At 35.9% G+C, this 26,722-nt stretch overlaps 1 protein-coding gene across 1 annotated transcript; it reads left to right on the forward strand.

Annotated features, from left to right (window-relative positions):
* Window positions 1–1,064: 1,064 nt before the first annotated feature.
* On the forward strand, window positions 1,065–26,478 carry STXBP3 (syntaxin binding protein 3). Its single transcript, XM_087827926.1, has 19 exons — window positions 1,065–1,140; window positions 3,464–3,513; window positions 4,115–4,196; window positions 6,893–6,969; window positions 9,774–9,852; window positions 11,169–11,269; window positions 12,475–12,629; window positions 13,764–13,854; window positions 16,601–16,725; window positions 17,362–17,457; window positions 17,591–17,648; window positions 18,391–18,456; window positions 19,505–19,585; window positions 20,465–20,603; window positions 20,869–20,975; window positions 21,519–21,611; window positions 23,225–23,310; window positions 25,066–25,214; window positions 26,005–26,478. Exons 1-19 carry the CDS (start codon window positions 1,092–1,094, stop codon window positions 26,097–26,099), a joined length of 1,779 nt encoding a protein of 592 aa, XP_087684052.1. The 5' UTR covers window positions 1,065–1,091; the 3' UTR covers window positions 26,100–26,478.
* Window positions 26,479–26,722: the final 244 nt, after the last annotated feature.

Here is a 26,722-nt window from a genome sequence, read left to right on the forward strand (position 1 = left end):
CAATGAGATAATCTGCTTACCACGGGTGCCTGGCCTAGAATAAGCACTCTGTAAATATCAGCATGATTATTAGCAGTAGTTAACAATTTCTGCTTCCCTAGGTGACCAACTCGAATTAAGACCGTTCCTTCTTTGCAGATCTCTGTAGTAAAGTCTACTTCCTGCGATTGTGTCACAGTTGGGGTGCTCAGCAGCTGCACCCACCTAACTCATGACCGATTGCTTTAACTCCAAGTCTCAAAACGAACCATCTCTGCAAACAGATCTCTGCCTAAAACTTTCTGAGCTCATGTGATGGCCTCTGGGAATCAGCTTTCAACAAGAATTCCCTTCTTTTGGATTCTAAAGCACTGACAGCCTCTCCCGTACCATTTGGCACATGCATTTCTGTCCAGCTGGTTATTGTTTTATTGGTTCCTTCACGCACATCATCATCATGAAGGCATTTATTTGCTTTTGAAACCAACTTTGGGCGACTTTCAGCAGGCCAGGAACTGAGCTCTCTCATTCGGCTCTAAATTCTTAAGAAATGGGCTTCCCGTGGCTGTGAGCTTCCCGACAGCCCCGCGCAGCTCCGGGCCCGCCGCGGGCGCAGCTCACAGCTCTGCACCATCACGAGGTCCTTGCAAAGAGTCAAATACACCTGGACGGGGGTAAGTTTTCCGTCTGGTTGTTGAACCGGCTGCTGCGTGAAGCCCATCACGAACCGCTTCGCAAAGTGAAAAAATTCTTTTGCAAAGACGAAGAGTCCGGCCTGTCTCCGTGCACAGAACCCGCGAATTTAAACCTTGGCGACCCAGTCGGCCGACCACCCTCCCGCCCGCCCCTCGCGTTGCTTCTGACGTCACCGGACGTCGGGCCTCCGAGGATGCCCCCTCCCGCTACGGCCGGCGTGACGTCCCGACGCGCTTCCACCCGCACTGCGCAGCCTCCGCCCAGGGGTGGGCGGGAATCCCCGGCCGACGCGCACGACGTCAGCGGAGGGCGCGGCCGGCGGGTGGGCGGGGCCACCGAGCTTCCCTCGGCGCTGAGGTAGGTGGCGAGCCGGGGGGCTGCGGCCGCTCCTCCTCCGCTGCAGCAGCGTTCGGAAGATGGCGCCGCCGGCGATGGAACGGGGGCTGAAGAGCGTCGTGTGGCAGAGTGAGTGCGCTGGGGCGGGGGCTGCGACCGAGCAGGCTGCAGGCGCCGCCACGCCCGGCCCGGCGTCCTCGGCACTTGTTGCTCCGGGTCGCGAGTTGCTCCTGTTGCAGCTCCTTCCTTCTTCCCTTCCCGGCCCTGGTTCCCGGCGGCGCCGGCATGGGCGGGGTGCGGGGACGCGGCCTTCGCGCTCGCGTGGGGCACCCGGCCCCCGCCCCGGCGTGTCCTCCCGCGGCCCCCGCGCGGGCCCCCGGCCGCGCCCCCCCCACGCTCCTCCGTGGCGGCTCCAGGCGGTGATGTCCCCGCCGCGACAGGGCCCGGTGTCCCTGCCCCGCCCCTCCCTGCGCCTGCGTAATCGTGTGAGGACCGAGGAGGGGGTGACAACCGTAGTTTTCATTGCCTTTAAAAAAACAACTACTCCTCACGCTCAAAACACACCCTCCTTCCTCCATTCCTGAGTGACAAACTGCCCGTTTGTCAGCAGTTCGCGAGAAGGGACCAGAGCGGCACCCCCGCCTCCCTCCCCCCTTCCACTCGCGGGCCGCTCCCTGCTCTTGCGACCCGACCCCTTTCTGGTTCCCCTGTGCTCCGGGACTTTCATGAAAGTCGCTCCACTGCCAGGCCTGCCAGGCCGGAGAAGGAATGAAACCGCCCGACAGGAAGAACCATCATTGTTTGGCATTGCTGGGTGCAGAGTAATTACGGCCTAGTAGTGGAAAGGGAGCAACATCTAATTAGTATTCCCGACTCTGGCTTGTGGAGCAAAGAACAGAGAGGACTGAGTTGAAATTCCGAGAGTTAACCGAGGTCCTCGTGTGAAATTCAGACTCCTCATCAGTTAACTGGCGTGGTGCTTAACATACTGGGTACGGAAAACAAGTGTATAGAGAGAGAAGGGAAAATAGAAAAGCTACGAAAACCTCTTTTTAAAAGTTGGATGATTATAAGGTTGCATTTTGTTTTTCGAGATTTACGCGGCTGATTTTTAAGATATGGTAATGTTTTAAAGTCACAACGGCAGTTAAGTGCATTTATATGGAAATGGGTAACGAATCGTGTTGTATAAATAATTTCCAAGAGATATAATGGTCCTTAGCATCAGCATTTATCAGGGAAAAAAGGTTAATGATAGTAATTTCAGTCTTTGATAGCATGGAAACTGGGCAAGAGAGGGAGAGTTTAGAGGTAACAGGATTTCCATCTGTGCTGTTAATGTGAGGTAGCACCAGGGTGTCGGACGGAATGTAAGATAAAGACAGGAGACTGAATGGAAGGAAAGAGATATGAATAAAAATAGTTCTTAGAATCTTTGTGTAAATAGAGACATAACCCAAAGACAAGATGATGTTCATTCACCATTTAGTAAGGAGAGAGAGAGAAAGCGAGAAGGGGGAGCCTCTGAGATCTATTAGCAAAAGATAACTGAAAGAAATGATGAAAGAATCTCCTTAGAGGTAGGAGAATCCTACATTTGACTGGGCAAAGGTTTAGCTAGGTTGAAGGCAGTAGTTAGGTCAGGGTAGAAAGCTAAATAACCTTCAGTTTACCCACAAAGTAGGGAGAAGGGAACTGATTGTTTAGAACATTTACTCTGTGCCAGGCGCTCTTTACGTATATTAAAACTTAAAAGTTTTCATCTGTGATTCACAGCTGCATTATCATAGCTGTTATCATAGCTGCATTATTCAAAATAGTCAAAAGTCAAAACAACTCAAATGTCTGTAAATAAATAACATGTGGTATGTTCACACAATGGAATATTAGGCAATAAAAGGGGATGAAGAACTGATACATGCTGCAGTATTGATGAACCTTGAAAAAATTATGCCCAGTGAAAGAAGCCAGTCACAAAAACCCACATATTGTGACACCATTTATATGAAATATCCGCAATGAACATATCTTTATAGACAGCAAGTAGATTAGTGGTTGCCTACATGAGGGTGGGGATTCAGGGATGTTGGCTAAGAGGAACGATTTCCTTTAGAAGTAATGAAAATGTTCTAAAATTGATTATGGTGATAGATGCCTGGCCCTGAATATACTGAGAGCCATTTAATTGTACACTTTGGGTGAATTATAGTTGACTATTTACACAAAGATTCACTGAACAACACAGGTTTGAACACCACAGGTTCCATTTCTACATGGAAGAGAACTGGGTTTTTACAGAGTTTAACAAGTGTATAAGCTTTTTATGTAGCTTAGCAGAATTTCAAATTGGATATTTCCTCAGCCACCTTGGGCCTTTTGAGTAGTTATTCTATTATTATATTTCTGACTTCTGATTAAGTTTCCTAAATAATTCTTTTATTTTTTTCTCCAGAAATAAAAGCAACAGTGTTTGATGACTGCAAGAAAGAAGATGAATGGAAGGTAGAATTTGCATATTTTGCCCTTAGATTGAGGACTTCAATATATTGTCCTTATTATACTTTTATAAGAGTATAGAATCTGGAACCATACCACTTGTGTTCAAATCCTAGTTTCACTTAATAGTTGTGGCTTCTTGGGCAAATTATTTGATCTCTCTATGCCTCTGTTTCCTTGTCTATAAAATGGGATGATAGTCCTCATAGAAAGGTTGTAAATATTAAAATGAATTAACCCATGTAAAATGCTTAGAACAGTGCCTGGAACAATTACTATTATTCTACAAGTGGCATTTTATAATTTTAAGAAAATTTGATGTTAAACATAACTTAAATTTAAAATGAACATTCTCTGCTTCAAAATGGAAATATTTCCATTCGCTCACTTGTATATAATACTACATGTATGTATACTGAGAAACCAAATCTCTAGGTAATGCACTTTAAAAGATGAGTTGAGATAATTTTACCTACTGTTCTGATATTTGTATGTTATAAAATGTTTAGAAGTTTGAGTAGGTTTAATGGATTAAATTCACTGTTTTGTGTGTGAATTCTTAGCAATCAAATGTTTATACTGTTTTTTAATTTATATTCAATTTAAGATCATGCTTTTAGATGAATTTACCACCAAGCTTTTGGCATCATGTTGCAAAATGACAGATCTTCTAGCAGAAGGTATAACTGGTAAGTATTACCAGTACTCATCATGAAAACTTTTTATTGTGATTGGGAAAGTTTGAAGTATTAATAAATTTTAGTTAGTAATTGTGTTTCTAAGGGGATTAAGTTTTATTTTTTTTATAACTCTAGCCATAATAATTACATTGGACATTGTTCTTTTCTCTTTGAATCTTTATAATAACCTCTGTAACTTGGGTCTTTTTTTTTTTTTTTTTCTCTCACCTGAGACATGTAATTAAGTGTCTCTAACCAAGAGTAAGTCATTTGCCTTGTTGAGTTTGTTCTCCATTTTTTTTTTTTTTTTTTTAATCTTCACCTGAGGATATGTTTATTGATTTTAAAGAGAGGAAGGAGGAGAGAGAGAAAAAGAGAGAAACACCGATGTGAGAGAGAAACAATGATTGGCTGCCTCCTGAGACCTGGGTATGTGCCCTAACCAAGAATCGAATCTTCCACTTTTTGGTGTACAGGATGATGCTCCAGCCAACTGAGCCACACCGGCAAGGGCAATAATGCTTTTTGATGTCTATATGTAAAATAATCTTTTATTGTTGATTACATATTCAATTTGCAATCTTTATTACCTTTAGTGGGAAAAAGCTCTAAATTAGAAATCAGAAGATGAAAGCCTTGATTTTTTTGCTATTGGATAAGTGTAATATTGGGTAAGCCACTTAAGTTTCCAGAGGTCATTCTGATGTGCAACTGGAGTGAGAACCATTTGCTAATAAGTTCGAAAGTACTATGAAACTACAGAACCATTTTGCACCGTAAGGAGGTTTTACTGAATTTTTGTAGACTTATTTCTTACTGTGTGTTCAGTGCTGATAGATGTTTTTCAAGGAGAGGATTCTGTGGTGAAGTAAGTTTGGGAAATAGCATTTAGCAAAGCTAAAGAGGTTTCTTTAGGACTTTTTGGAGTTTTTTATATGACCCTCGGTACGGGTATAGTATTCAGTTTTCTGAACTTATTTGACCACAGAAAGATTTTTTTGAGAAGCATTTTGTAGGACTATATATCATGAAGCATATTGCTCTGGACTGTTCTCAGTATCCTCCAGAGTCACCTAGTTTGCTGTGGGGTTCTTTAATTTTTCAATTACAATTAACATTCAGTATTATTTTCAGGTATGGTTTATTGTGGTTTAATCATATCGTATCTCCTAACTTGAACTTGTCACAGCCCTTTTGAGTTCCACATGTGCTCCTGAGAATCCCTGTCTGTTAGACTTGGTTTTGGCAGGTTCATTGATCAGAATTAGTTTTTATTCAGCTCATCTCGAAAATATTCAGTAATGTCTGGGACTTTTAAACAGTAGATGAGAAAAAAAATGCATACATAATGCTACTTCAATGGAGTAAAGTCAAGTAAAAACCTTAAAAAAAATAGATGGAACTAGATTATTTCTTTGTCACTATTATAGGAGTAGCTATGAAAACCTCTGTTTTTTCATTTAATAGATGTCCACTTTTCAGTGGATTGAAGAAGTGGCACTTTCTGCATTTGCTAACCAGGCATTTGGAATATTTTCAAAGTCTGTGTTCCAGACCATATCATGTATTTTCACAACACTTCCACACGTCCATTATTGACCAAACATAATAGTATGTATAGTAAAAGGTCACTCTTAGACCCTTCGTTTTGAGTATTAAGCAACAGAAGTAAGTTAACACAGATTTAACCTTAATTGTTTAAAGGTAAAATTACAGTTGTTGAGAATGGAGATAAAAACAAAATTAAGTATTTCCTTGGCAATCTTAATTGATATCCTACCAAATAGAAACTATGATAAACTTACACTTTGCTAATATAAATTTAGGAATGAGAAAATGTATCATCATATTTAAAAGAAAAGTCCAACAGTATCCTCCCTTGCATGTCAGATTAATGTTTTTAATTCTTCCTAGGGCCTTGCCAGTGGGAGTCTTTAAAAATGGTTCTTTTGATTTGTAGAAGGAGAATACTTTAGCTTTAATAGATAGTTTGACAATTTAGAGTTTACTAGTTTAAATTCACTGTTTTATATTAGGTACTTTTATAAACTTCTTAATTTCAAAAATAAAAATATAATTGAATAAATTATGGTGATATTTCATTGTTGAAAGAATAATGTGTGGTTTTAAAAGAATAGGAGTTAATTGGAAATTATTTAAAGAATATTATAGAACTGTGGTTAAAAACTTGGGCTCTGGAGTTGGACAGATGCGGGTTGGAATCCCATCTGTTCTTTCTATCTGTGTCACTTGGATAAGCTACTTCTTTAAACCTGTTTTCTCATTTATAAAATACCTATAGGGTTATTATGAGATTTAATAGATAATTCATGTAAAGTGCTTAGCCTGGTACCTGATATCATAATTGCTATTATTATAGTAGAATATTTTTAAAAAGAAATACATACTTTAATTTTTAATACATTTCTTGGTTTCTTCATGGCCTGTTGATCGCTTGTGCTGGTACACCTAACTAAAATAAATGCTCTTTTTTCTTATGATGAACACTTAGCCCAGAGGTTAACCTTAGGGAAAACACATTTTTTAAGATTTTTTTAATTTATCAAATGAAGTCAAAGAAAATTAATAACCCAAGATATGTAAATCTATTTCTCTGTTATAAATAAGAAGTACAGTAAAGTTTATTTTAAAAATGTCTTGATGTATAAATATTTGGTTATATAAAATGACTTTTTTGTTGTTAGTTGTGGAGAATATTTATAAGAATCGAGAACCTGTCAGACAAATGAAAGCTCTGTATTTTATCTCTCCAACATCAAAGGTGAGTATTTTGAATCTTTAAAAAGTATATTCTTCAATATTTTCACTATTGACATAATTTTCTCACAGGAAATGCAAAGTAATAAAATACCCTTTATTAGAAAAATAGTTCCATAAACTGGTTTGCTTAGGAAAGCTTTTCTGTTAGAAGATTGTTTCATTTGTACTCTTCTCACTAAGAATATGTAAGTGAAAAAATTCCTATCTCTTCCATATATGAAAGCAGAATTTAATCATATAAAATTTTAAGTTTCTTTGAATAATTTGTTATTCATGCAGTTCCTGTTCAGTCATAATTTTTAAGAGGAAGGAATAGTCTTGAATTAATCATTTATCCTAGTGACTTCCCTACACACGTGAATGTATGTATATATACATGTGTGTGTATGCGCGTGCACACGTGTATGTGTATATAAATTTTTTTTTATGTCAAGGGAATTTCTTTAGTTTATAATCTAGAAATGGGCCCTGGCCAGGTAGCTCAGTTGGTTTGAGTGTCATCCCAATATGCCAAGCTTTTGGGTTCCATCCCAGTCAGGGCACGTACAAGAAGCAACCAGTGAATGCATAAATAAGTAGAACAACAAATCTATGTTCCTTTCTCTCTCGCTCTCTATCCCTCTTTCTCTTCCTTCCCCTCTCTCTCTCAAACCAATAAGTTAAATATATAATTCAGCCATGATTTAACTCATACTTAAAGCCAAACTTTCAGAGCCAAATAAAGTATCAAATTCCTTTATTCAGTACAATATCTGAGAATGCGTTTTTCAACACATCCTTTGGTTTATCCTCACCTAGAATGTTAATTTGGCAATTCCAGTTTTCTTTCTTCTAACTCTGGCAATATGAAAAAACATATATTCCCTATTTAGTCTCTATACATTGGCTGCTAGTGAGTTTTAACAATATTTTATATCTTTTTCCTGATACCAGTTCATAAAATTCTCAATTAGAAAAAAATGCAAGCTAAAAGCACCATTTTTTACCTACTAAATTGGCAGAGGGATTTAAAAAAAAGTATATATGTATATAAATCTCATTTTATCAGTGGATAATGGAGCAGAAACTACTATAAACTGCTAGTGGGAGTATAGAGTGACACAGCCTTTCTGGAAAATAATTTGCTGTTCTTTATCAAGAACCTTAAAACGGTCTATATCGTCAAGTTTATTATGAAGAAGTAATGAAATAAATGGTCATATTAAGTTCCTAGCAATAAATAAATCCAATTAAGTTCTTAGCGTTAATAAATAATGATATGAAAGACTGTGTGGTTATTGAAAATGAGGTTTCTAGGAAATTTAAATGGTCTAGGTAAAAGTTCATTTATAATGTTAAGTGACAAAAGCAGGATACAAAATTGTATGTTCAGTAAAGGAGTAAAGGATTCAGAGAAAATGGTACATGAAAGTGACTCCCTTTTTCTGCCACAGCCAACTCCAATTTCTCTTTTGTCTTTTCTCTTCCTGTCCTTAATCAGTTACCTGTTGGGTCCTACAGGCCTCTGGGTATAAGTGAGACTTTGGGCTCCTTGCCCACTGGTGGAGAAACCTGGCGTGAGACTTTTCCTCAGGGACTGGGCAAGTACCTGGAGACTAGACCAGATAGTTCCTGGGCAAGGACTGTAAAATGACAAATTTCAGGAAGAATTTGGCCCCAAGAGATTCTGTGAATCCCAAGGGAGAGGTCAGTTAGTTGTCTCAGAAAAGCCCTGCTGGCCTGTTTGCTTTTATACCTGTAGCCCTCAGGAGGAGAACCTCTTTGCCTTCCTCCTCTGGTGGAAGAGCCTCTATTGAGGATACGCCACCAACTAAACCTAAGCCTCGAGTGAGTTGCAAGAGCAACCATGCATCTGAGGGGTCAAGCTGCTAGAGAGAGGAAGTTCAGTAAGAAGAAAAAAAATGCGTGTCTAGCAAACTCTAGCTGCTTGGAGAGAAGGATGACACTTTGAACAGAGAAATAGTGCACAGTGAGATTCTAGCGAGCATCTAAAGAACTTTCCGAAGCTCGAAAGTGTGACTTTTCAGTTAAAGTTACTTGAAGACAAGGATAATCACTATTGAAATTTGAATAATAGCCTGGAAGATCAGAATGGACTATCTCAAAGCAAAAAAAACTCCAAAGTCCTGGAAATCTTGTGGGGGAAAGAGACTTGCAGGATAGATACACAAGATCTAATAGAAATATTGTTCTAGGAGTTCCAGGAGGAGAAAAGGGGACATATGAAGGAGAGAGAATTAAATCTTTGTTATTTTTTGCTTTCAGACTGCTGTATCTTTAAAACTAGTAGTGTTGAGTCATACCCCACCAGACTGGATTACCTGACACTCCTCCTCCTTGCGGTCCTCTACCAGCCTCTGGGTTTTCATTCTAATCCCTTGACAGTTTTAGCTCCTAGCTCACTTCACTCTCTTCAACTCATCTCCAGTCGTAGTCTCAGAGGTTTCAGTGTCTGTGTATATAACACTCCGAGTATGCTGTTTGTTGACTTGTCAGTTCCTTGATCTGTTGTCTTCCAGCAGTCTTGTCTTCTGTGTTGCTGCAGCTTCCCAGCCACTTGATCATTCCTAGATCCCCTCCTTGCCAAACAGCACTCTGTTCATACATAACACCTTACTGCTTTACTACATTTCTAGCTGTCACTGGCTAGACAACATAGCATCTTACAGAATAAGTTTATAAATTAAGCTTTTAGACAGTTAAGGTTTTACTTTATCATCAAAATAAAACAATCTCAGTTATTTCAAAAGCTAGTATATTAGTATTTAATAAAATATATATTAACATCTAACCTTTTTTTTTAAGTCTGTAGACTGTTTTTTACGTGATTTTCCAAGTAAATCGGAGAACAAATATAAAGCAGCATATATATACTTCACTGACTGTAAGTTGCTCTGTAAAAGTCATTGCTTCATTGTTTAAAATAGTTATAATATGCCAATACTAGTGACTTTCTATTCTAGTGAAAAGTAGATGATCATATGTATCCTAATTCATGCTAAAGTGATAGAAAATTAGAAGAAATCATCCCAAACTAGTTTCAAAAGACAATCATTTTTGCTGGTATACAGAGGCGGGGGGGCTGGTGAAGAGGGCTAGCCCTCAAATTCTGTGCTGATCACAAGAAGAATTATTTTTTAAAACAGTTTCAGTTGGGGATTTGATTATATAAGAAATAAGACCCTTTGGGAGGGCACTGAAGAAACTCCCATCTGTTTGGCAAATATTAAGGGAGAAAATCGATCACATTTCTCTTACTATGCCAGATGTTCAAATAGAAAGCACCTAAGGGAATGAATCACAGAGAAGGCCAGACACATAGGATTCTGTTTTATGTTACATAATTACACTGCAAAATAAAAATGTCATTGATCTAAGTTAGGTCTTAGTCTCTGCTATTAGAGATTCATCATTTTAAGGAGTGTATTATTTTTCGTGTTAATTATTATTTATGTCATGCCCAGTAGTAGTGTGCATTTTTAAAAATTTCATACCTTAAGTATTTGTCACTTAAGTAATCTTATTATACAGAAACTCTTGTCTATGGAATTGATAAAATGAATGTGAAGCCTCTTTTACCTTAAGGAATCTTGAGGCTAAAGAGCTTCATGTTAAAAGACACTGGAAGCCAATGGCTGATATTCTAACTTAGATTTGATGGAACTATAAACAGGTAGGGGAAGAAAAAATATGGGTTCTGAGGTCCAGAACTCACTAGTTCAGAGTCTTAGAATTTCCTGACATCAGAGCAGTTCCTGTAATTAAAGAAGGAATTAACAGTTTGTGTGGTATGGTTACACTTAGCGACCGACTTAGAAAAGTAGTGCAAATTTCTAAGATGTTCTGAAAGTCCTACAAAATTTTGTTAAGTCATGAGTTAGAACCTTATTTTCCTTCCTGACAATTTTAGTTTTCTGTGTTAGCAGCTATCTAAGGAAATGCATCTTAGGGTATGGTGGATATGAGTGGGGAAAATGGAATTTCTGGAACAGCCCTCTTGACTAGAGGACATCTGCTCTGTAAACTGAGGAACAATATTTACGTATTATCTCTGTCCTCATGGTAAATTATGTTGTGAAAGTCAGTAATTTATGTAAAAAAATTCTATTCTTAGATGTTGGAATGGTTTATTCAAAAGAGTAAAAATTTAGATGGAGTTATATGCTTTGATTTTTTTTTTCCTCTTTTTTTTCCTCTCAGTTTGCCCTGATAGTCTCTTTAACAAAATTAAGGCTTCTTGCTCTAAGTCAATAAGAAGATGTAAAGAAATAAATATTTCCTTCATTCCACTTGAATCTCAGGTACTTTCTATTTTATTTTTAATTTTAGTTCATAATAGGTTTTAATATTTGGTTTTATGAGCTTATTTATTAGTAAGGTATATTTTACTTATGTATTTGGCGAATTTTGAATAATCCTCAAGTAAACACTTTCCATGATGAAGGGAAGAATATGAGTACTTTATTAGAATATAACATTAATAATGAAAGTGGGGTTTAAATTTCACATCTGCCACTAAGTCCTAAGTATGTCGAGTTTTATAGCACAGATTAGGAGAGCAAATGATTTTGAGCACAATCTTTGTTAGATAACTGAGTAGTACAGGCACGGGTGGATTAGCTACAGCTAACTCTCAGTCCATGTTCCAGCTGCTGTTGGTTGGGATGGGTTATGTTCTGAGAAATGAATGACTGTGTGAAAGGAAATGCAGTGAAGTTGATCAGTAGTTTATCAATTAACCTATAATGTTTATTACGTAGCTACTTCTACACTCAATCCATTATCCTAAGCTAAGAGGGATCACAGTTGTTTTTAAAAAATAAAATAAAAATTAATTTAGTTAGGAACTCTCAACCCGTTAGAGAGCTTCTTTCGTATTCTTCAAATAACACAATAATAGTAAATCTCTAATCCGATTCTTTGCACATAAGCAAATGCTTTTGTTAGTTGAGTAAATAGGTCTGTGAGGTCACTGTATGTATAAGACCAGTACTATGGCACAGTGTTGTGTTTTTTTAGGAAGTATATCTCTGTTTTAAGAACATGAAGAATATAGGCTAGGGAATTGAAGACATATGTCAACTATGGAAAATTTCTAGGTTATTCTCCAGAAGATTTTTAATGTGTGCCAAATATATAGACCAATTTTGGCTTTGTTGTATTTCTTTGTACCAGGTATTAGGTTTTTATTTTAGTTTGACTACCTCAGATTCCTTCATCTGTTGCACAGGTAATGAAAAGCAAACAGTGCTATCTGTATATGAAACAAGAGCTGAAGGAGAGAGGTAGACTAAGCAGGAAAGGAGAGAGAGAAAAGAAAGCATGAAATTCAGATGACAGAGAAAATGAGATTTGATTAAGGTAAAGATGCAGTTGTTTCAGAAAACAGCATGGTTAGTGCAAGTATTTTTTTTTAATGCCCCAAATAATAGCCACATTTTTCTTGATATATTTTTTAAAATCTAGTCTCCACATTGACAGCATAACTTTTTTTGGCCTCACTTAGGTATATACTCTTGATGTACCAGATGCATTCTATTACTGTTACAGTCCAGACCCCAGTAATGCAAACGGAAAAGATGCTGTAATGGAAGCAATGGCTGAGCAGATAGTTACAGTGTGTGCTAGCCTCGATGAAAATCCCGGGGTGAGGTATAAAAGGTAAGGCACTCAGTAGTGTCTGTTTATGTTATGTTTTCTATTTGCTCTCCAGTGTAGCGGTAAGAAGTAATGTTTGTGCTTAGGTGAATTGGTTTGCAGAATTTTCCTGTAAAATTATGCTGTACTTACACATTTAAAGTGTGAGGTTTAAATTTCAGAGTAACTAATAGCCTCTGTTACTGTTTTTCAGAGCTTAAATTTGGTGTGATTTACAGGCATGTTTTTTCATGAGTTTAAGGCATGCTTAGAGGAAATATCTTTATTGACACATAGGGGCTATAGTCTTACATTTATTATTTTATTTATTATTTTTATTTTTTAATCCTCACTCTAGAATATGTTTTTTATTGATTCTAGAGTGAGAGGAAGAGAGGAGAGAGAAACATCAGTAGGTTGTCTCCCATATGCACCCCGACTGGGGATTGAACCAGGAACCTGAGTTATGTGCCCTGACCTGGAATCCAACCCGTGACCCTTTGGTGCATGGGGCGATGCTCTAACCAACTGACCCATACCAATTATACTTTTAGATGTAATATACCTAGAGAAGTGTACATGATGATATATGTACATAGATTTTGTTTCAACATTGTTTGCAAGAGGATAGAATTGAGAATGACTTAAATACCCATCTTTAGGGGAATGAGTACATAGCATCCAGTATAGTTATTTGGTAGAAGTATACATATAGAACTAAAGTGAATAAATTTGATATATGTGCCAACATATATAGATCTCAAACATATATATAACAATAAAAACATACACTGTTAAGACATATATACTGTAATGGCAGGAAGAATACACATCGAATTCATGATAGTAGCTTCCTTGGGGATAGGAGGATTAGAGGTAGGGGAGAAGACTAGGAATTGGAAGGGAGATAAAGGGAACTGCAATTTTATTTATGTTTCCTTTATATTAAACAAATCTGAAGCACATACAATAAGGTTTACATTTATAAAATCTAGACAAATTGATAGAACATTATATTTGATGTTACCTGAACTTTCCCATTTCATAAAATTTTTTAAATTAATAAATTGCATGGTTTAATTTTAAAATTCGACTTTATGATATTGTAAAGTGTCTTGAAAGAAAGGCAAATGTTTGAACGTTGTTTTCCATTTCTAGCAAACCTCTAGATAATGCCAGTAAACTTGCCCAGCTTGTTGAAAAAAAACTTGAAAACTACTACAAGACAGATGAAAAGAGCTTAATAAAGGTAATGTATAAAAGGCAGATAGTGATTATGCATAAAGTCTGACTTCTTTATAAACGAAACAAGCTGTTGTATATTTTTAGTATTGATTTGGGAATCATTAACATAGATCCCCAATATTGATTTGAGAATCATTAATATGGATGGTAGTGGAAACCTTAATAGTGTGGTGTAGTGGGGAAGATACAGGTTTTACAGGTACTGTGTCCAAATTCTGACTTTGCCATTTAATTTGTAGATATGTCTATTTGGGCAAATTATATAACTTCTCTGTGCCTAAATTTTCTTATGTATAAAATGGGAATAATGAGAGAATATCTATTTTACAAAGTAGTGAGACGATTTAAATAAGTTAATGTGTATAAAGCTCTCAGAATAATGCTTGCCACTGAGTAACCATTTAATAGATACAGTTACTCCGATTATTACTTGCTCTGTGAGCTTGGACAGATTGTTTACTCCCAGTTTATTTTCATCTGTGAAATGAAGATGTAACATACACCTTGTTTGCTTAGTATGAAGATTAGGTGAGTTAACGTGTGTGGCACATGTAGTAGTTCAATAAATAGCAGCTGTTGTTATCCTGTGAAGATAGTATAAAGTAATCAAGGACTAAGGTTGGAACCTGGGGAATACCCGCATTTAGGCATGGTTGAAAAATGAAGAGCCTGACAGGTGGTGCCAGAGGGCTGGGAAGCCCCATTACAGTAGGTAAGGAATGAGAGGGAGAAACTAGATTGTTGAGAAGAGGAGATGGGCAAGGGAACCACCAATTACACTGCTATGTGATAAGTGGAATGAGAAGAACCCATAGAATGTAATGGGAACATAGGCTGGGTGGGGCTCACTCTTATTCTAACTGGAATCCTGGACGGCATCCTGGAGGAAGAGGCCCTTGAGCTTGATGAGAGTATAACGTGATAGAACAGGGATTTTATTGCTCAGATAACAGGATATTTTGGGCAGAGGCATAGAGAAAAAGGCAAAATTCACAAACACCTTGGCTAGATATAATGTTAGTTTAGAAATTTAAAAGTTAATGGTTTTTGCTTTGGAGGTCTAGTGAAAGCTCTTGCTGGTTGCAGTTATGAAGACAATGGCTCAGTGCACATAGTGTAGTAAGTGTCAGTAAATGTTTATCGAATGAGGAAAGAGATATACAATCAGTGTATTAGTAAATGTCCTAAGTCTTTCATGATTTCAGTAAAAACTGGCAAAATCCACAAAAATAAGTAAAACTCATCCTTTCCCTTCTTCCTTCCTGGAAAACTATACATTCTTCCAAATGCTTGATATCTATCTTTCCTTATTCAAGGGCTTGATAAAATGTCACCTCCTTTTTGAAGCCTTTCCTGACTCTTAGGTCAAGGGAGACTTCCTCCCATAGCCTGTCATAACCCCAAGCCCTGATACAGCAGTTGTTTTTCCTGGTCATGTTCCTGAAGACTCAGAACTTACATGTATTGAGGGCTCACGCGGTGCCAGGCTGTGCTAAGTGTTTCATGGTATTATTACATTTAATCTTTACAATGATCTTTTAAGCAGAGGTTCTTACTATATTTTGTTTTACAGTGAGAATACTGAGATATTAACAAGTTAAGCAGTTTACCCAAAGTCATAAAGCAAGAAAGTGGTCAAGGCTGGACTCAAACCCAGATCTGTCTGATTCCTAGAGGCTGTGCTCTTAACCACTAAACCATATTAAGTAAGGTTTATTTAAATGAGTAAATAGTTAAGCATTTTTTAAAGATCCTATTAATTTATCTCTGCTGTAAATAAATAGGAAGTGTTTGTCTAATGAGTTGTAGGTATATCTTACTGCTTTGAGTAATCCAAAGAATTTATTACTTTTTAAAGTGAAATATGAAAGATACTGATAATAGCAATTATTTTTTCCAGCACAATTATTCACTTTTTAATGATTAATGCTGTTTATGAATTAACGAAAGTAAGGCTTTCATTAAGATTTATCGTCTTAGCTGGTGTCAGTATTATCTTTTTAAGTAGCGTGATGGTGAAGAGCACAGGCTGTGGAGTGAACCTGACCTAGGTTTGAATCTCCATTCTGCCGCTTCCCAGCTATGTGATTTGGGTAACTTATTTAAGCCTTAATTCCTTCATTGTCAAATGAAGATAAGACTACCTGTCTTATAGGGTTGCTATCAGAATGAACTAATAATATATTTCCTGCTTAGCAATGTGTAGCACAAAGATCTCAAGTAATAGCTACTTTTCATAATTTATATCAGTTTTAGTGTTTATGGAGCTGAATTCCTAAGAAAATAGATTTAATACAAGCCAATTGTTACTTTTTTTTTTTTAAATATATCTTTATTGATTTCAGTGAGAGGAAAGGGGAGAGAGAGAGAGAGAGAGAAAGAAACATCAATGATGAGAGAGTCATTGATCGAGCCCGCAACCCGGGCATGTGCCCTGACCGGGAATCAAACCCCAATCGCCTGGATCCCAGGTCGACACTCAACCGCTGAGCCATGCCCGGACGGGCCAAATGTTACTTTTTTAAAAGGAATTTTCACAGTATTATTGAGCATATCCTTAACCTAATTATGAAAACTTTTGGTTTTGTAGTTTGGGTTTTCTTTCCCCTATTGTGCTACTCAGCTTTTGCTATTTTAATGTACTGTGATAGAACTTAGGAAATAAGTCTGCTTTTGTTTTCTAAGATAGTAAAAAAGTGTTCCCACAAAGAGGTAGAAGTTTCTTAAGATAATTTATCTTGTTATTCTAGGGTAAAACTCATTCCCAGCTCATAATAATTGATCGTGGCTTTGATCCTGTGTCCACTGTCCTGCATGAACTGACGTTTCAGGCAATGGCGTATGATCTACTGCCAATTGAGAATGATACATACAAGCAAGTATAACTGGAAGGGCATCTAAAGGGCATATACAAACAGGATAAGATATGAGCAATTAATGATTCTTGTAGGCACCAGGAATCTAAAATCTCTCAAAGATTTTTTAAACATTGATTTTTAGAGAGAAGGATGGGAGAGGGGGAGGTGAGAGAGAGAAAGAAAACAAAAACATCAATATAAAAGCAAAACATCGATCTGCCTCCCATACGCCCCCTACCAGGGAATGTGCTCTGACTCTGATGGGGAACCCAGCTGGCAACCTTTCTGTGCATAGGACGGCACCCAGTCAACTGAGCCACACAGGCCAGTGCACTCAGTCTTGTTCTTAAAGTTGATTATAGAACATTGCGTTTTTGTTTTATAAAATACCATTTTGCTAACCTAAAACTCTGTAATAATGACAGCTAAGTCTAACATTTGAAAGTAAAAATGTCTTGGTAGACATAGCACTTTGATTTTTAATGTAAGGATTGGAGTGTTCCTTAATTTTGAGTAGATATTTATTCATTATCCCCTCAAAATAGTGGACATGTACTCTTCAGTTCTTGAGCTATGTCTTAAAGTTATTGTTTGTAAAAATGTTTCTTCCACTTTTGGGGAGGTAACAGTTTTATACTTCTGTCTACTGGTAGATATAAAACAGATGGGAAAGAAAAGGAGGCAGTCCTTGAAGAAGATGACGACCTCTGGGTCAGAATTCGGCACCGGCATATTGCGGTTGTATTAGAGTATGTGAACCTATTTTAATTTTTATTACATATTCTTTGGACACTAAATACATGAAAGTACATTCTGTAATCTTAAAATGTCTCTGTAAAGAATTACACCTTAGAAATTTAAAGAATTCTCTCAATTTTACAGGGAAATTCCCAAGCTTATGAAGGAAATTTCGTCAACAAAGAAGGCAACAGAAGGAAAGGTAAGAGAGAGACTTATTTAACTTTCTAAATAATGATGGTGAATTTTAAAGTTTGTTTAAAATTTTTATTTTATCTATTGAACTTTCTGCTTCAGATTTCTAACATATACAAAAGTAGAGTAAATGAACTCCCATGTACCCATTACCTAGCCTTAACAGTTAGCAATGTTTTGCCTGTCTTGCTTCATTCAAGTTTCTTTTTAAAAGGCCACTTAGCCACTTTTATCAATGCATTGTTGCTAGGTTTTTTATATTCAGGTATAATTTACCTTATTAAAGTGCACAAATGTTAAGTGTATACTGAATAGGTAGGAGTCACAACTTAAATCAAGATACAGAACATTTCTGTCATTCCAGAGGTTCACAATGGCATAATCTGTAAATAAAGAAAATTTAGTCTGATCCTTTTCAATCTTTATTTTAAACTAGCTTTTCTGGTAGTTAATACCTCCTGGCCCTATAATCATTTTATAGAACTGGTGATAGGGAATATTATTGTTTCATTTCTAACCTTAGGGGAAACATGCTTGATATTATTTTTGTTTATGGAGGAAGAGTAATTTTGATTTCAGCTACTTGATGGTGGTTGAATCTGGAAATTTCTTAAATTTTTTTTCCTTAAAAAATTTGTCCAATATTTAGTAAATTAACAAATATTTAAAACTACAGGATTTTAAAGTTTTATATAGAATAACTGAATCATAAACTTGCTTTTAAAATGTTTGATTTTTTTTTTTCGTAGACATCACTTAGTGCTCTTGCCCAGCTGATGAAAAAGATGCCACATTTCCGGAAACAGATTACTAAGGTAAGCAGTATTGTGTGTGAGATACCTTATTTATTAGTCCACCTAGTTCTGTAGTCCGGGGGTAGCAGTGTGTGTCATAGGATACTTGGTGTTAACTGTACTGTAAAAACCTTACTCTAGTTCTGAGAAATAGCCCAAATAACTAAGCTTTTCAGTAGTATTTTCTCTACATATAATCTAGATTTATCCATATCCAACTTAAACTTTTATATATCTTTGTCTTGAATATTGATACAGAGGATGCTTAGCATTTATTAACTTAATAAGAAAATTCAACATTGGATCAACTAGTGTTTGTTCATCTACTTGCTTCTTTAACAGTTACATATTAGTAGATTTAAAGAGTAGTTAAACTGTGTGGGCAGGTAAACTATTTATTTGCTGTTCCAGTTATCCTTACAAGTTATCAGAATAATCTTTACATATTTTTATCAAATTGCACCCTAATTAAGAACTAACAATACAAATTCAAACTTTTTCTGCTGGACTTGAATGACTGCACTATTTTTTTTCCACCTTATTTTTCTTTACCTGGAAACCCAACACAAATTCAGTTCTTTAATTTTATTTTTTGCTGTCTGTTGATTGTCCCCTGTAGATCATGTTAATTCTCACTTTTTTTCCCTTGTTTTGAGCTGTTTCCCTTGCTTTACATGGTACCTCCTTTCCACCCACACCCATACTTTCCTTCAGGCCAATCTCAAAAGTTTAATTTTGCACAAAAAGGAATTAAAATGCTTTAAGTCAGCAATTTTCAACCTTTTTAATCTTATGGCTCACATAAACTAATTACTAAAAATCTGCAGCATAACAAAAAATACATGTTTTGTTCATCTTACCAAAAAAAAAAAAAATAGGTATAATTTTGATTCACTCATACCAGGTGGCTATTGTTGTGTTGGTGGTTGTCATTTTTTTATTTGACAGTCTAAAGCAAAAGAAGTTAGTGCCTCTGACTAAATAGTCAGGTATTACATGTTTTAAATAAACTTTTAGCACCTTGGTTGAAAATCGCTGCTTTAAATGATTGATTTCTTTTGTTTTTCAGCAAGTTGTCCATCTTAACTTAGCAGAAGATTGCATGAATAAATTCAAGTCTAATATAGAAAAGCTCTGCAAAACTGAACAGGTACATACAGTGAGAAATATCTGTGTTCATAATAGATTTCCTGAGGGAGTTTTCTAAGGTACAACCTAACTTTGCTCTCAATACAGTGTGTCCTGAATCATAGAATCTCTCTCTTGGAAGGGAACTCACCTAGGCCATATTTAATACATCATTTCCCACCAATATTAACAAGTAGCTATATGGTATAATAGTAAGCAGGTCCCTTCTAGTCTGTGATTATGCATATTTGATTGAATGGGATGATTTGAGCATTTGGAGCATTATTTCAGGGAGCATTATTGGCAGGCCTTTCTCAGGTATAGCATTAACGTAGCATCCTGCAGAGCATTGTGCAGGCACATTGAACTTGTTGAAGAGGCTCCTCTCTAAAGCAAAACTGTTAGATCAGTCCTGTCTAATAGAATTAGAATGCAAGTCATGTAATTTATATATTTTAGCAGTCACATTAAAAAGGTAAAAAAAAAAAGTAGTTAATTTTACTAATATATTTAACTTAACCCAATAAATATATCCAAAGTATTATCATTTCAACATGTAATCAGTATAAAAAATTTTAAAATATTTCACATTCTTTTCTTCATACCAAGTCTTTAGAATCTGGTGTTTTAACTTATGGCACATCTTAATTTAGACTAGCCACCTTTCAAGTGCTCAGTAGCCACATGTGGTCATGGCTACCCTGTTCGTACAGGTTTATAGTAATGGTTTTCTTTTTCTCTGAATTATTTTTTGACTTTTTACATTTTCTACAATCAGAAGTTTACAAGTGATGCCCACATTTTCCTGTGAAATATCATCAGTATTCTATTAAAATTTGCCAAGATTTTTAACTGAAATGAACTTGGGTTATGGACCATTAACTGTGTCATTTTCAATAAGGACCTGGCACTTGGAACTGATGCAGAAGGACAGAAGGTGAAAGATTCCATGCGAGTGCTCCTTCCAGTTCTACTCAACAAAAACCATGATAATTATGATAAAATCCGAGCAATCCTCCTGTATATCTTCAGTAACAATGGTAATGGAGACTTTGTTCATTTTCATGAATTCATTAGAATACCCAGCACTAAAATCATGTTACAGTAAGTGGTTTACTAAGAAAATTCAAAGGTAGTAGCTGAAATTGGCTAAAATAAGTAAAAGGGAAAATATGAAATTAGGAGAAAACTGAAGGTATAATATTTGTTTGCTTTTTATTTAAAAAGTGTTATTCATGGGTACTACCTAAAACCTAGAAATGAGTGTGGTAACCATTATATGACTCATACTTTTACTTATCTAAGGAACTACGGAAGAAAATTTGGACAGGTTGATCCAGAATGTAAAGATAGAAAATGAGAGTGACATGATTCGTAACTGGAGTTACCTTGGTGTCCCCATTGTCCCCCCGGTAAGAAATCTTATATTCTATATATGCTTATAAGAAAGTATAAGTAGCTGTTTGCATTAAATGTTTTCTTATATGGGTATCCTTGTGGACAGTCTTCTTAATTTCACTCTGTAGATTTGATAAGTAAAAAGTTAACATTTTTATCCATATATGAGTAATTTGGACAAATACATCTTTCTAGTGAATTTATATCTTACGGCTTCTATTGTAATTTGCTGTTTATGCTTTTCTCTTTATGATTAATTTATAGCAAATTTTGAAAGAACTCTATTTAGAATCTCACTCTTTCCCATCAAGTTTTATAGCACTTTGGAGTAAACACATTATCTGGTACTACTATAAATCTTATCCTTAAAGCAAAAACTATTACAAAGTTATGTGTCCACACCTATTCAGATTATTTGAGTAGGCATTTCCAATCTTAGTTTTAAGTAATACAACATAGTATTTGCTGTAAATTAAATATCTTTGTTAGAAAACAATAAAAGAATATCACTAAATAAAATACTGGTTTTTAATTTTTTTGCCCTCTAATTATATTAGTCTTCACAAGGCAAACCATTAAGAAAGGATCGGTCTGCAGAAGAAACTTTTCAACTCTCTCGATGGACACCTTATATCAAAGATATTTTGGAGGTAAAATTCATTATATTTTACTTATACTTTGAATGCCGTTCTGTAGAGCATTCTTAACTGTTTGTAAGTTTATCTGTCAGTCTGGATGTATCTATAGGTCAGGAATTTTCTGCAGTACTGGGAGAGTTTGCCAAAGAAGGCTGTATCTGGGGTCAGGGGAGGAGTGGAAACTCTTGAAGATTCTTTCCTTGAAGACCTCAAACACCACTGACTGCCTCCAAATAAATAAATGCATAAAAATCAATACACACATGCTTTAAGGAAAAAACTACTACTGTTTTAAATAACTATATATAGCAGAAAAACGAGTAATTTACTTGAATGAAAGTCCAAAACAAAATAATGTTTGTATATGACCACTACTAGAAAGTGTTAGACTCCAATATTCTCGGAAATGTACTTGTGATTAAAATGTAAACCTCACTATGGTTTGCTGTTATATACAACAGATGGTTTGTGCCTTTAGTATTGTTCGCTTAGAAGATATTTAATTATAGGAAATAAGAAAATAAACTTATAAAAATTGTATTATGAACTCTGTCAAATCATCATATTGATTCTTCAGTCATAATTATATAGTTTCATGTATTACTGCTTTCCTTCAGGATCTAATTGGGTACAGTTTATCACTAATTTTTCTGTTTTGTTTGGCTAATTTTATGTCACACATACTTAATCATAGATGAAAAGTTTAAAGAATTTAGACTTTATATTCTGTAGCATAAGATTTTTTTTCTCCTTATAACAAGGATAGAGAACTAACTAGTTTTTCTTGGCACGTATTTTTAAAGTAAGAGTTGACTTTCTTGAGCCCTTTAACAAAGATTTGCATGTTAAACTCAGAAAATCCACTTTTGGCTCAATGGCAGTCTCAGACTTCCAGGATTTCCCCTAAAACTTGGCTTCTTCCCTTCCTGCACTCCTTTTGAAATATCCTTGCACCACTGTGCCCGCTCATTCATACCATTTGTACTGTGTTGTGAAGCAGTGACCCCCAGCCCTTTTGATCATGCACACTCAACCATAAAAACTCTGAGCATAAGCTTTCAGCCTATTTATTTATAAAGTACTGCGTATTACTGTACTAATAAAACATGTACATAATATTTCCACATACATAAGTATATCATAAAATGTAACCCTAAAAATAGGAAACTTTTTAAAATGAAAATTTCCCTCACCCCTATGGATTGTCTTATGTAGCCTTGGGCCAGGGGTGCACTTCCTGTTGTAGAGTCACTGCTATGGAGGGCAAGGCCTGAACTCTCCAGTAGCCTAAGAGGTGTGTCAGGACTAGTGTAGTATTTAGAAATCCCTGGCCCTCTAGACATAAAGGTCCTGATAAGATGCCTGGAATCCTCACACCAATGTGGAACCCTCCCAGTGAAGAAATGAAGGCACGCAATAAATATTGGTTTAATAAGTTAGTAAATGATTGCGTTAATTTTTGAAGCAAATAAGATTTGTGAGGTTCGAAGATTAAATATAAATTAAATATATATCTTTATGTTCCTTAATTGTAAATACAAATTTTGAATTTCATGCAAAACAAGTAAATAAAAATTTCCTGGAATTTACATTTTCTTGCTGGTGTTAACTTTTCTCTTCTCTAGGATGCCATTGATAATAGATTAGATTCAAAGGAATGGCCATATTGTTCCCAGTGTCCAGCAGTGTGGAATGGCTCAGGAGCTGTAAGGTAAAACCTGTAAATATTTTACATGGGAACCAAGAGTATATCTTGTTCCTGTTCCACCTTTCAAAACTAGCAGCTAGTTCTCTTTCCCTTTTCCTGTTATTGCCTCAGTGTTCCTTAAGGGGGCAGATGGAAGCTATCATCCCAAGGCTAGACAGACTAAGAACATTATTAAAAGTATACTGTGCGCTCCTACACTGCAGAGTCTTAGAGGTCATGTAGAGCATGGTTTCCAAAGTGAAACAAGATGACCTGTTGGGTACTTACTTTTACCTCAGAAAGGGAGCAGTTAAGTTTTATTAACATACCCTAGTATACATATGTAATTTATAAACTAATGTATACTTTAATCAATGCATGTAAATGTTTATTTTAAATATTTACTTTTCAAATAAAAGCTCAAAACTTTTACCAGTGGGGTATGGGAACAAAAAAGGTGATCCCTGTGATCTAGACCAGTGCTATCCAGTAGCACCTTCTGCAGTGATGGAAATGTCCTGTATCTATTGTCCATTGTGATAGCCACTAGCCACATGGAGCTGCTGAGCACGTGATAGTTGGCTTGTGTGACTGAGGAACCAACATTTCTATTTTATTTCAATTAATTTAAATTTAAGTAGCCTAATGTGGCTAAGTGGCTACTGTATTGGACAGTGCATATCTAAAGCAATCTGAGGAGGAAATGGTAGAAATAATAGCTGCTGTTTATTGAGCGTTTTTGTGGAACCAGACTCCATACTTACTGTGTTCTATGTTACTTTATTTAATCTGAAAACAACCCTTGTAGTTTAGAGAAGTTAAGTAACTTGCTGAAAGTCATACTGAATTAGGAAGAAGCAGAAGCAGAGTTGAAACCCAGGTCTGACTTTTTACTTAACAGCTTTATTAAGGTATATATAATTGGATTAATCCCATTGTATATGCTTAAAGGATACAGCTTGGTTTTGATGTGTACACATTGTGAAAAGATCACTACAGATATATCCATCACTTCACATAATTACTGTTTTCTTTCTTTTTTTGTGTGTGGTAAGAAGACTTAATTTAAGATCTAGCCTCTTAGCCAATTTCAAGTAGGCAATACAGTTTTTGCTCACTATAGTTACCGTGCTGTACATTAGCTCTCTAGAACATAGTCATCTTGCATAACTGAAACTTTGTGCCCTTTCACCAACATGGTATATACACACACCACACTGTCTTTATCCACTTGTCTGTGTCACTGACATTTGAGTTGTTTTCGTATCTTGGCTATTGTAAATAATTCTGCAGTAAACATGGGAATGCAGATGTGACTTCAGTATCTCCTACCATACTCTACCGAGTTCTAGAGAGGGACGTCCCAATACCACATCAGCTCCAAATCAGTACCTGTTACACCCCCCATAACTTTAAAAGCCTATTCTTTCACTTCTACTTCCTCCAATTTTTTAACTTCAAGAAGTCATAGACTTCAGGTATATTATTTCTTAATGAAATAAATAAAAGAGGGTGTTAGCTCTATTTTACAGGTAAACATGCTGAGCTAGATTATGAGTGATTTGTCCAAACTATCACATCAAAATTAAACTTGAAGTGAGGCTGTCCTTCCTTATTTTTGGTGCCTACTCCTTTCATAGTTAACTCATTTCTTTAAAATTAGTGTAACTGGTGCCAAATTTGAATTTGCTTCAGTTAGGCTTTCTGAAGTCTATAAGCAGTAAGGCTTTGGAAGTGTCTATTACATGTTATTGGGGTTTTTTTGTGTGTGTTTTTTAGTGCTCGCCAGAAACCCAGAGCTAATTATTTGGAGGACCGAAAAAATGGGTCCAAGCTGATTGTTTTTGTTATTGGAGGAATTACATACTCTGAAATGCGCTGTGCGTATGAAGTGTCTCAGGCACACAAATCCTGTGGCGTTATCATTGGTAAGACTTGCTTTCCTCTTTTCTGTTTCTTTAAACAGACTCTAAATGCAAAAATATATATGTAGAACTTTATCTTGAATTTTACATTTACAACTAAATTGTTGAAAGCAGAACAACTTGTTTTAATCATAGTTAATGTTTTATCTGATGTGCTAGAGTTTTTCTGGTCAACCTTTTGATAATTTTCTTTTTAAATATCCTGTTTTTGAGTGAATGAACTTCAAAGTATTACATTCTTTAAAATTATTAAATATGTCCTTTAAAATATGTTATGTTCCATACTTTTCTTGCTCTTATCATTAAATAATTTTTGAGACATTTCTACGGAACTATTTTGAATTATTTTGTACATGGATCTGACATTGTCAAGGCCTGTGTGTTGAATTCAGTTTTAAGAACTTCAGTAAGAGCCTCTTATATATAAGCTCTCCTGACCCAGGCCTCAATCCTCAGCACTGCTTAATGGTTCTCTGTGATTGAACAGTGACTTTTCTGTTGTGAGGGCAGAGTAACCTCCAGTTTTGCTATTCAGTATATCAATATGTAGCACAAGGTAGACAAAGCACCAAAAGTGGGCAGTGTTTCTGAAAGTTTACTGAGCATGCTTACTGAAGAGGAAAGATTGAAGTACTGCAGTGTGGGCAGATTTCAGGAAGGTGTCCTATAGGAATTCTGTTCAGTTGCCCCAAGTTATCCTAACTTTGCATACTTGAAGGACAGGACAGTGAAGTTAGCCAAGGAAATTGATTTAACTGCTGGCCTCTGAAAACTTATCTTTTTTCCCTGCCAGGTTCTACACATATTTTAACACCCAAAAAGCTGTTGGATGACATAAAGATGCTGAATAAATCCAAGGATAAAGTCTCCATTATTAAGGATGAATAGTATTTGGGGGAGAGGAGTTCTTATTAATACTTTCAACTAAACTGGATAAGACGTTGTTGCTATTATGTAATTTCAAGTGTAAATATTTTATGGGATAAGGACTTTTCAGATATATTTCTTAAAGGACTGCTTATGGTTACACATAATTGGATTTGCCACTTTTAATAATTTAAATGTTGATATTTTATTGATGATGATAAATATTAAAATGCTTTTAAAAAATGTTTTCACCTTTGGAACAGAATATAAGTTGTGGGTAATTTTTCACAGCTACCTATGTACATACTAATTACTTGTTAGATACTTATGTTTTATGTTGAAATACTGTTTTGGGGAAAGTGATTTTAAATGAAAAGGTTATAAAATTTAAAACTGTAAATGTGTATGTATGGCAGAATGATTTTCTATACATGCAGTTTTTCTTTCAACTGAAATTCATAATTTCTTTTATGTGTAAATCAGTCATAAAATAGAATGATTTCACAGTATATACTATCTTTCTAGATACTTCTAAAGAACACAATTTTATATAACTCTGAAATCATATATGTTTAAATTGGAAAACCAAAAATCATGAACATTCTAAGAGAAAATAAATACATAGTTACAAAAATTTATCTTTG

Source organism: Miniopterus natalensis, chromosome 19 (assembly GCF_054644295.1).
Source record: "Miniopterus natalensis isolate mMinNat1 chromosome 19, mMinNat1.hap1, whole genome shotgun sequence".
In the NCBI taxonomy this organism is placed as follows: Eukaryota; Metazoa; Chordata; class Mammalia; order Chiroptera; family Miniopteridae; genus Miniopterus; species Miniopterus natalensis.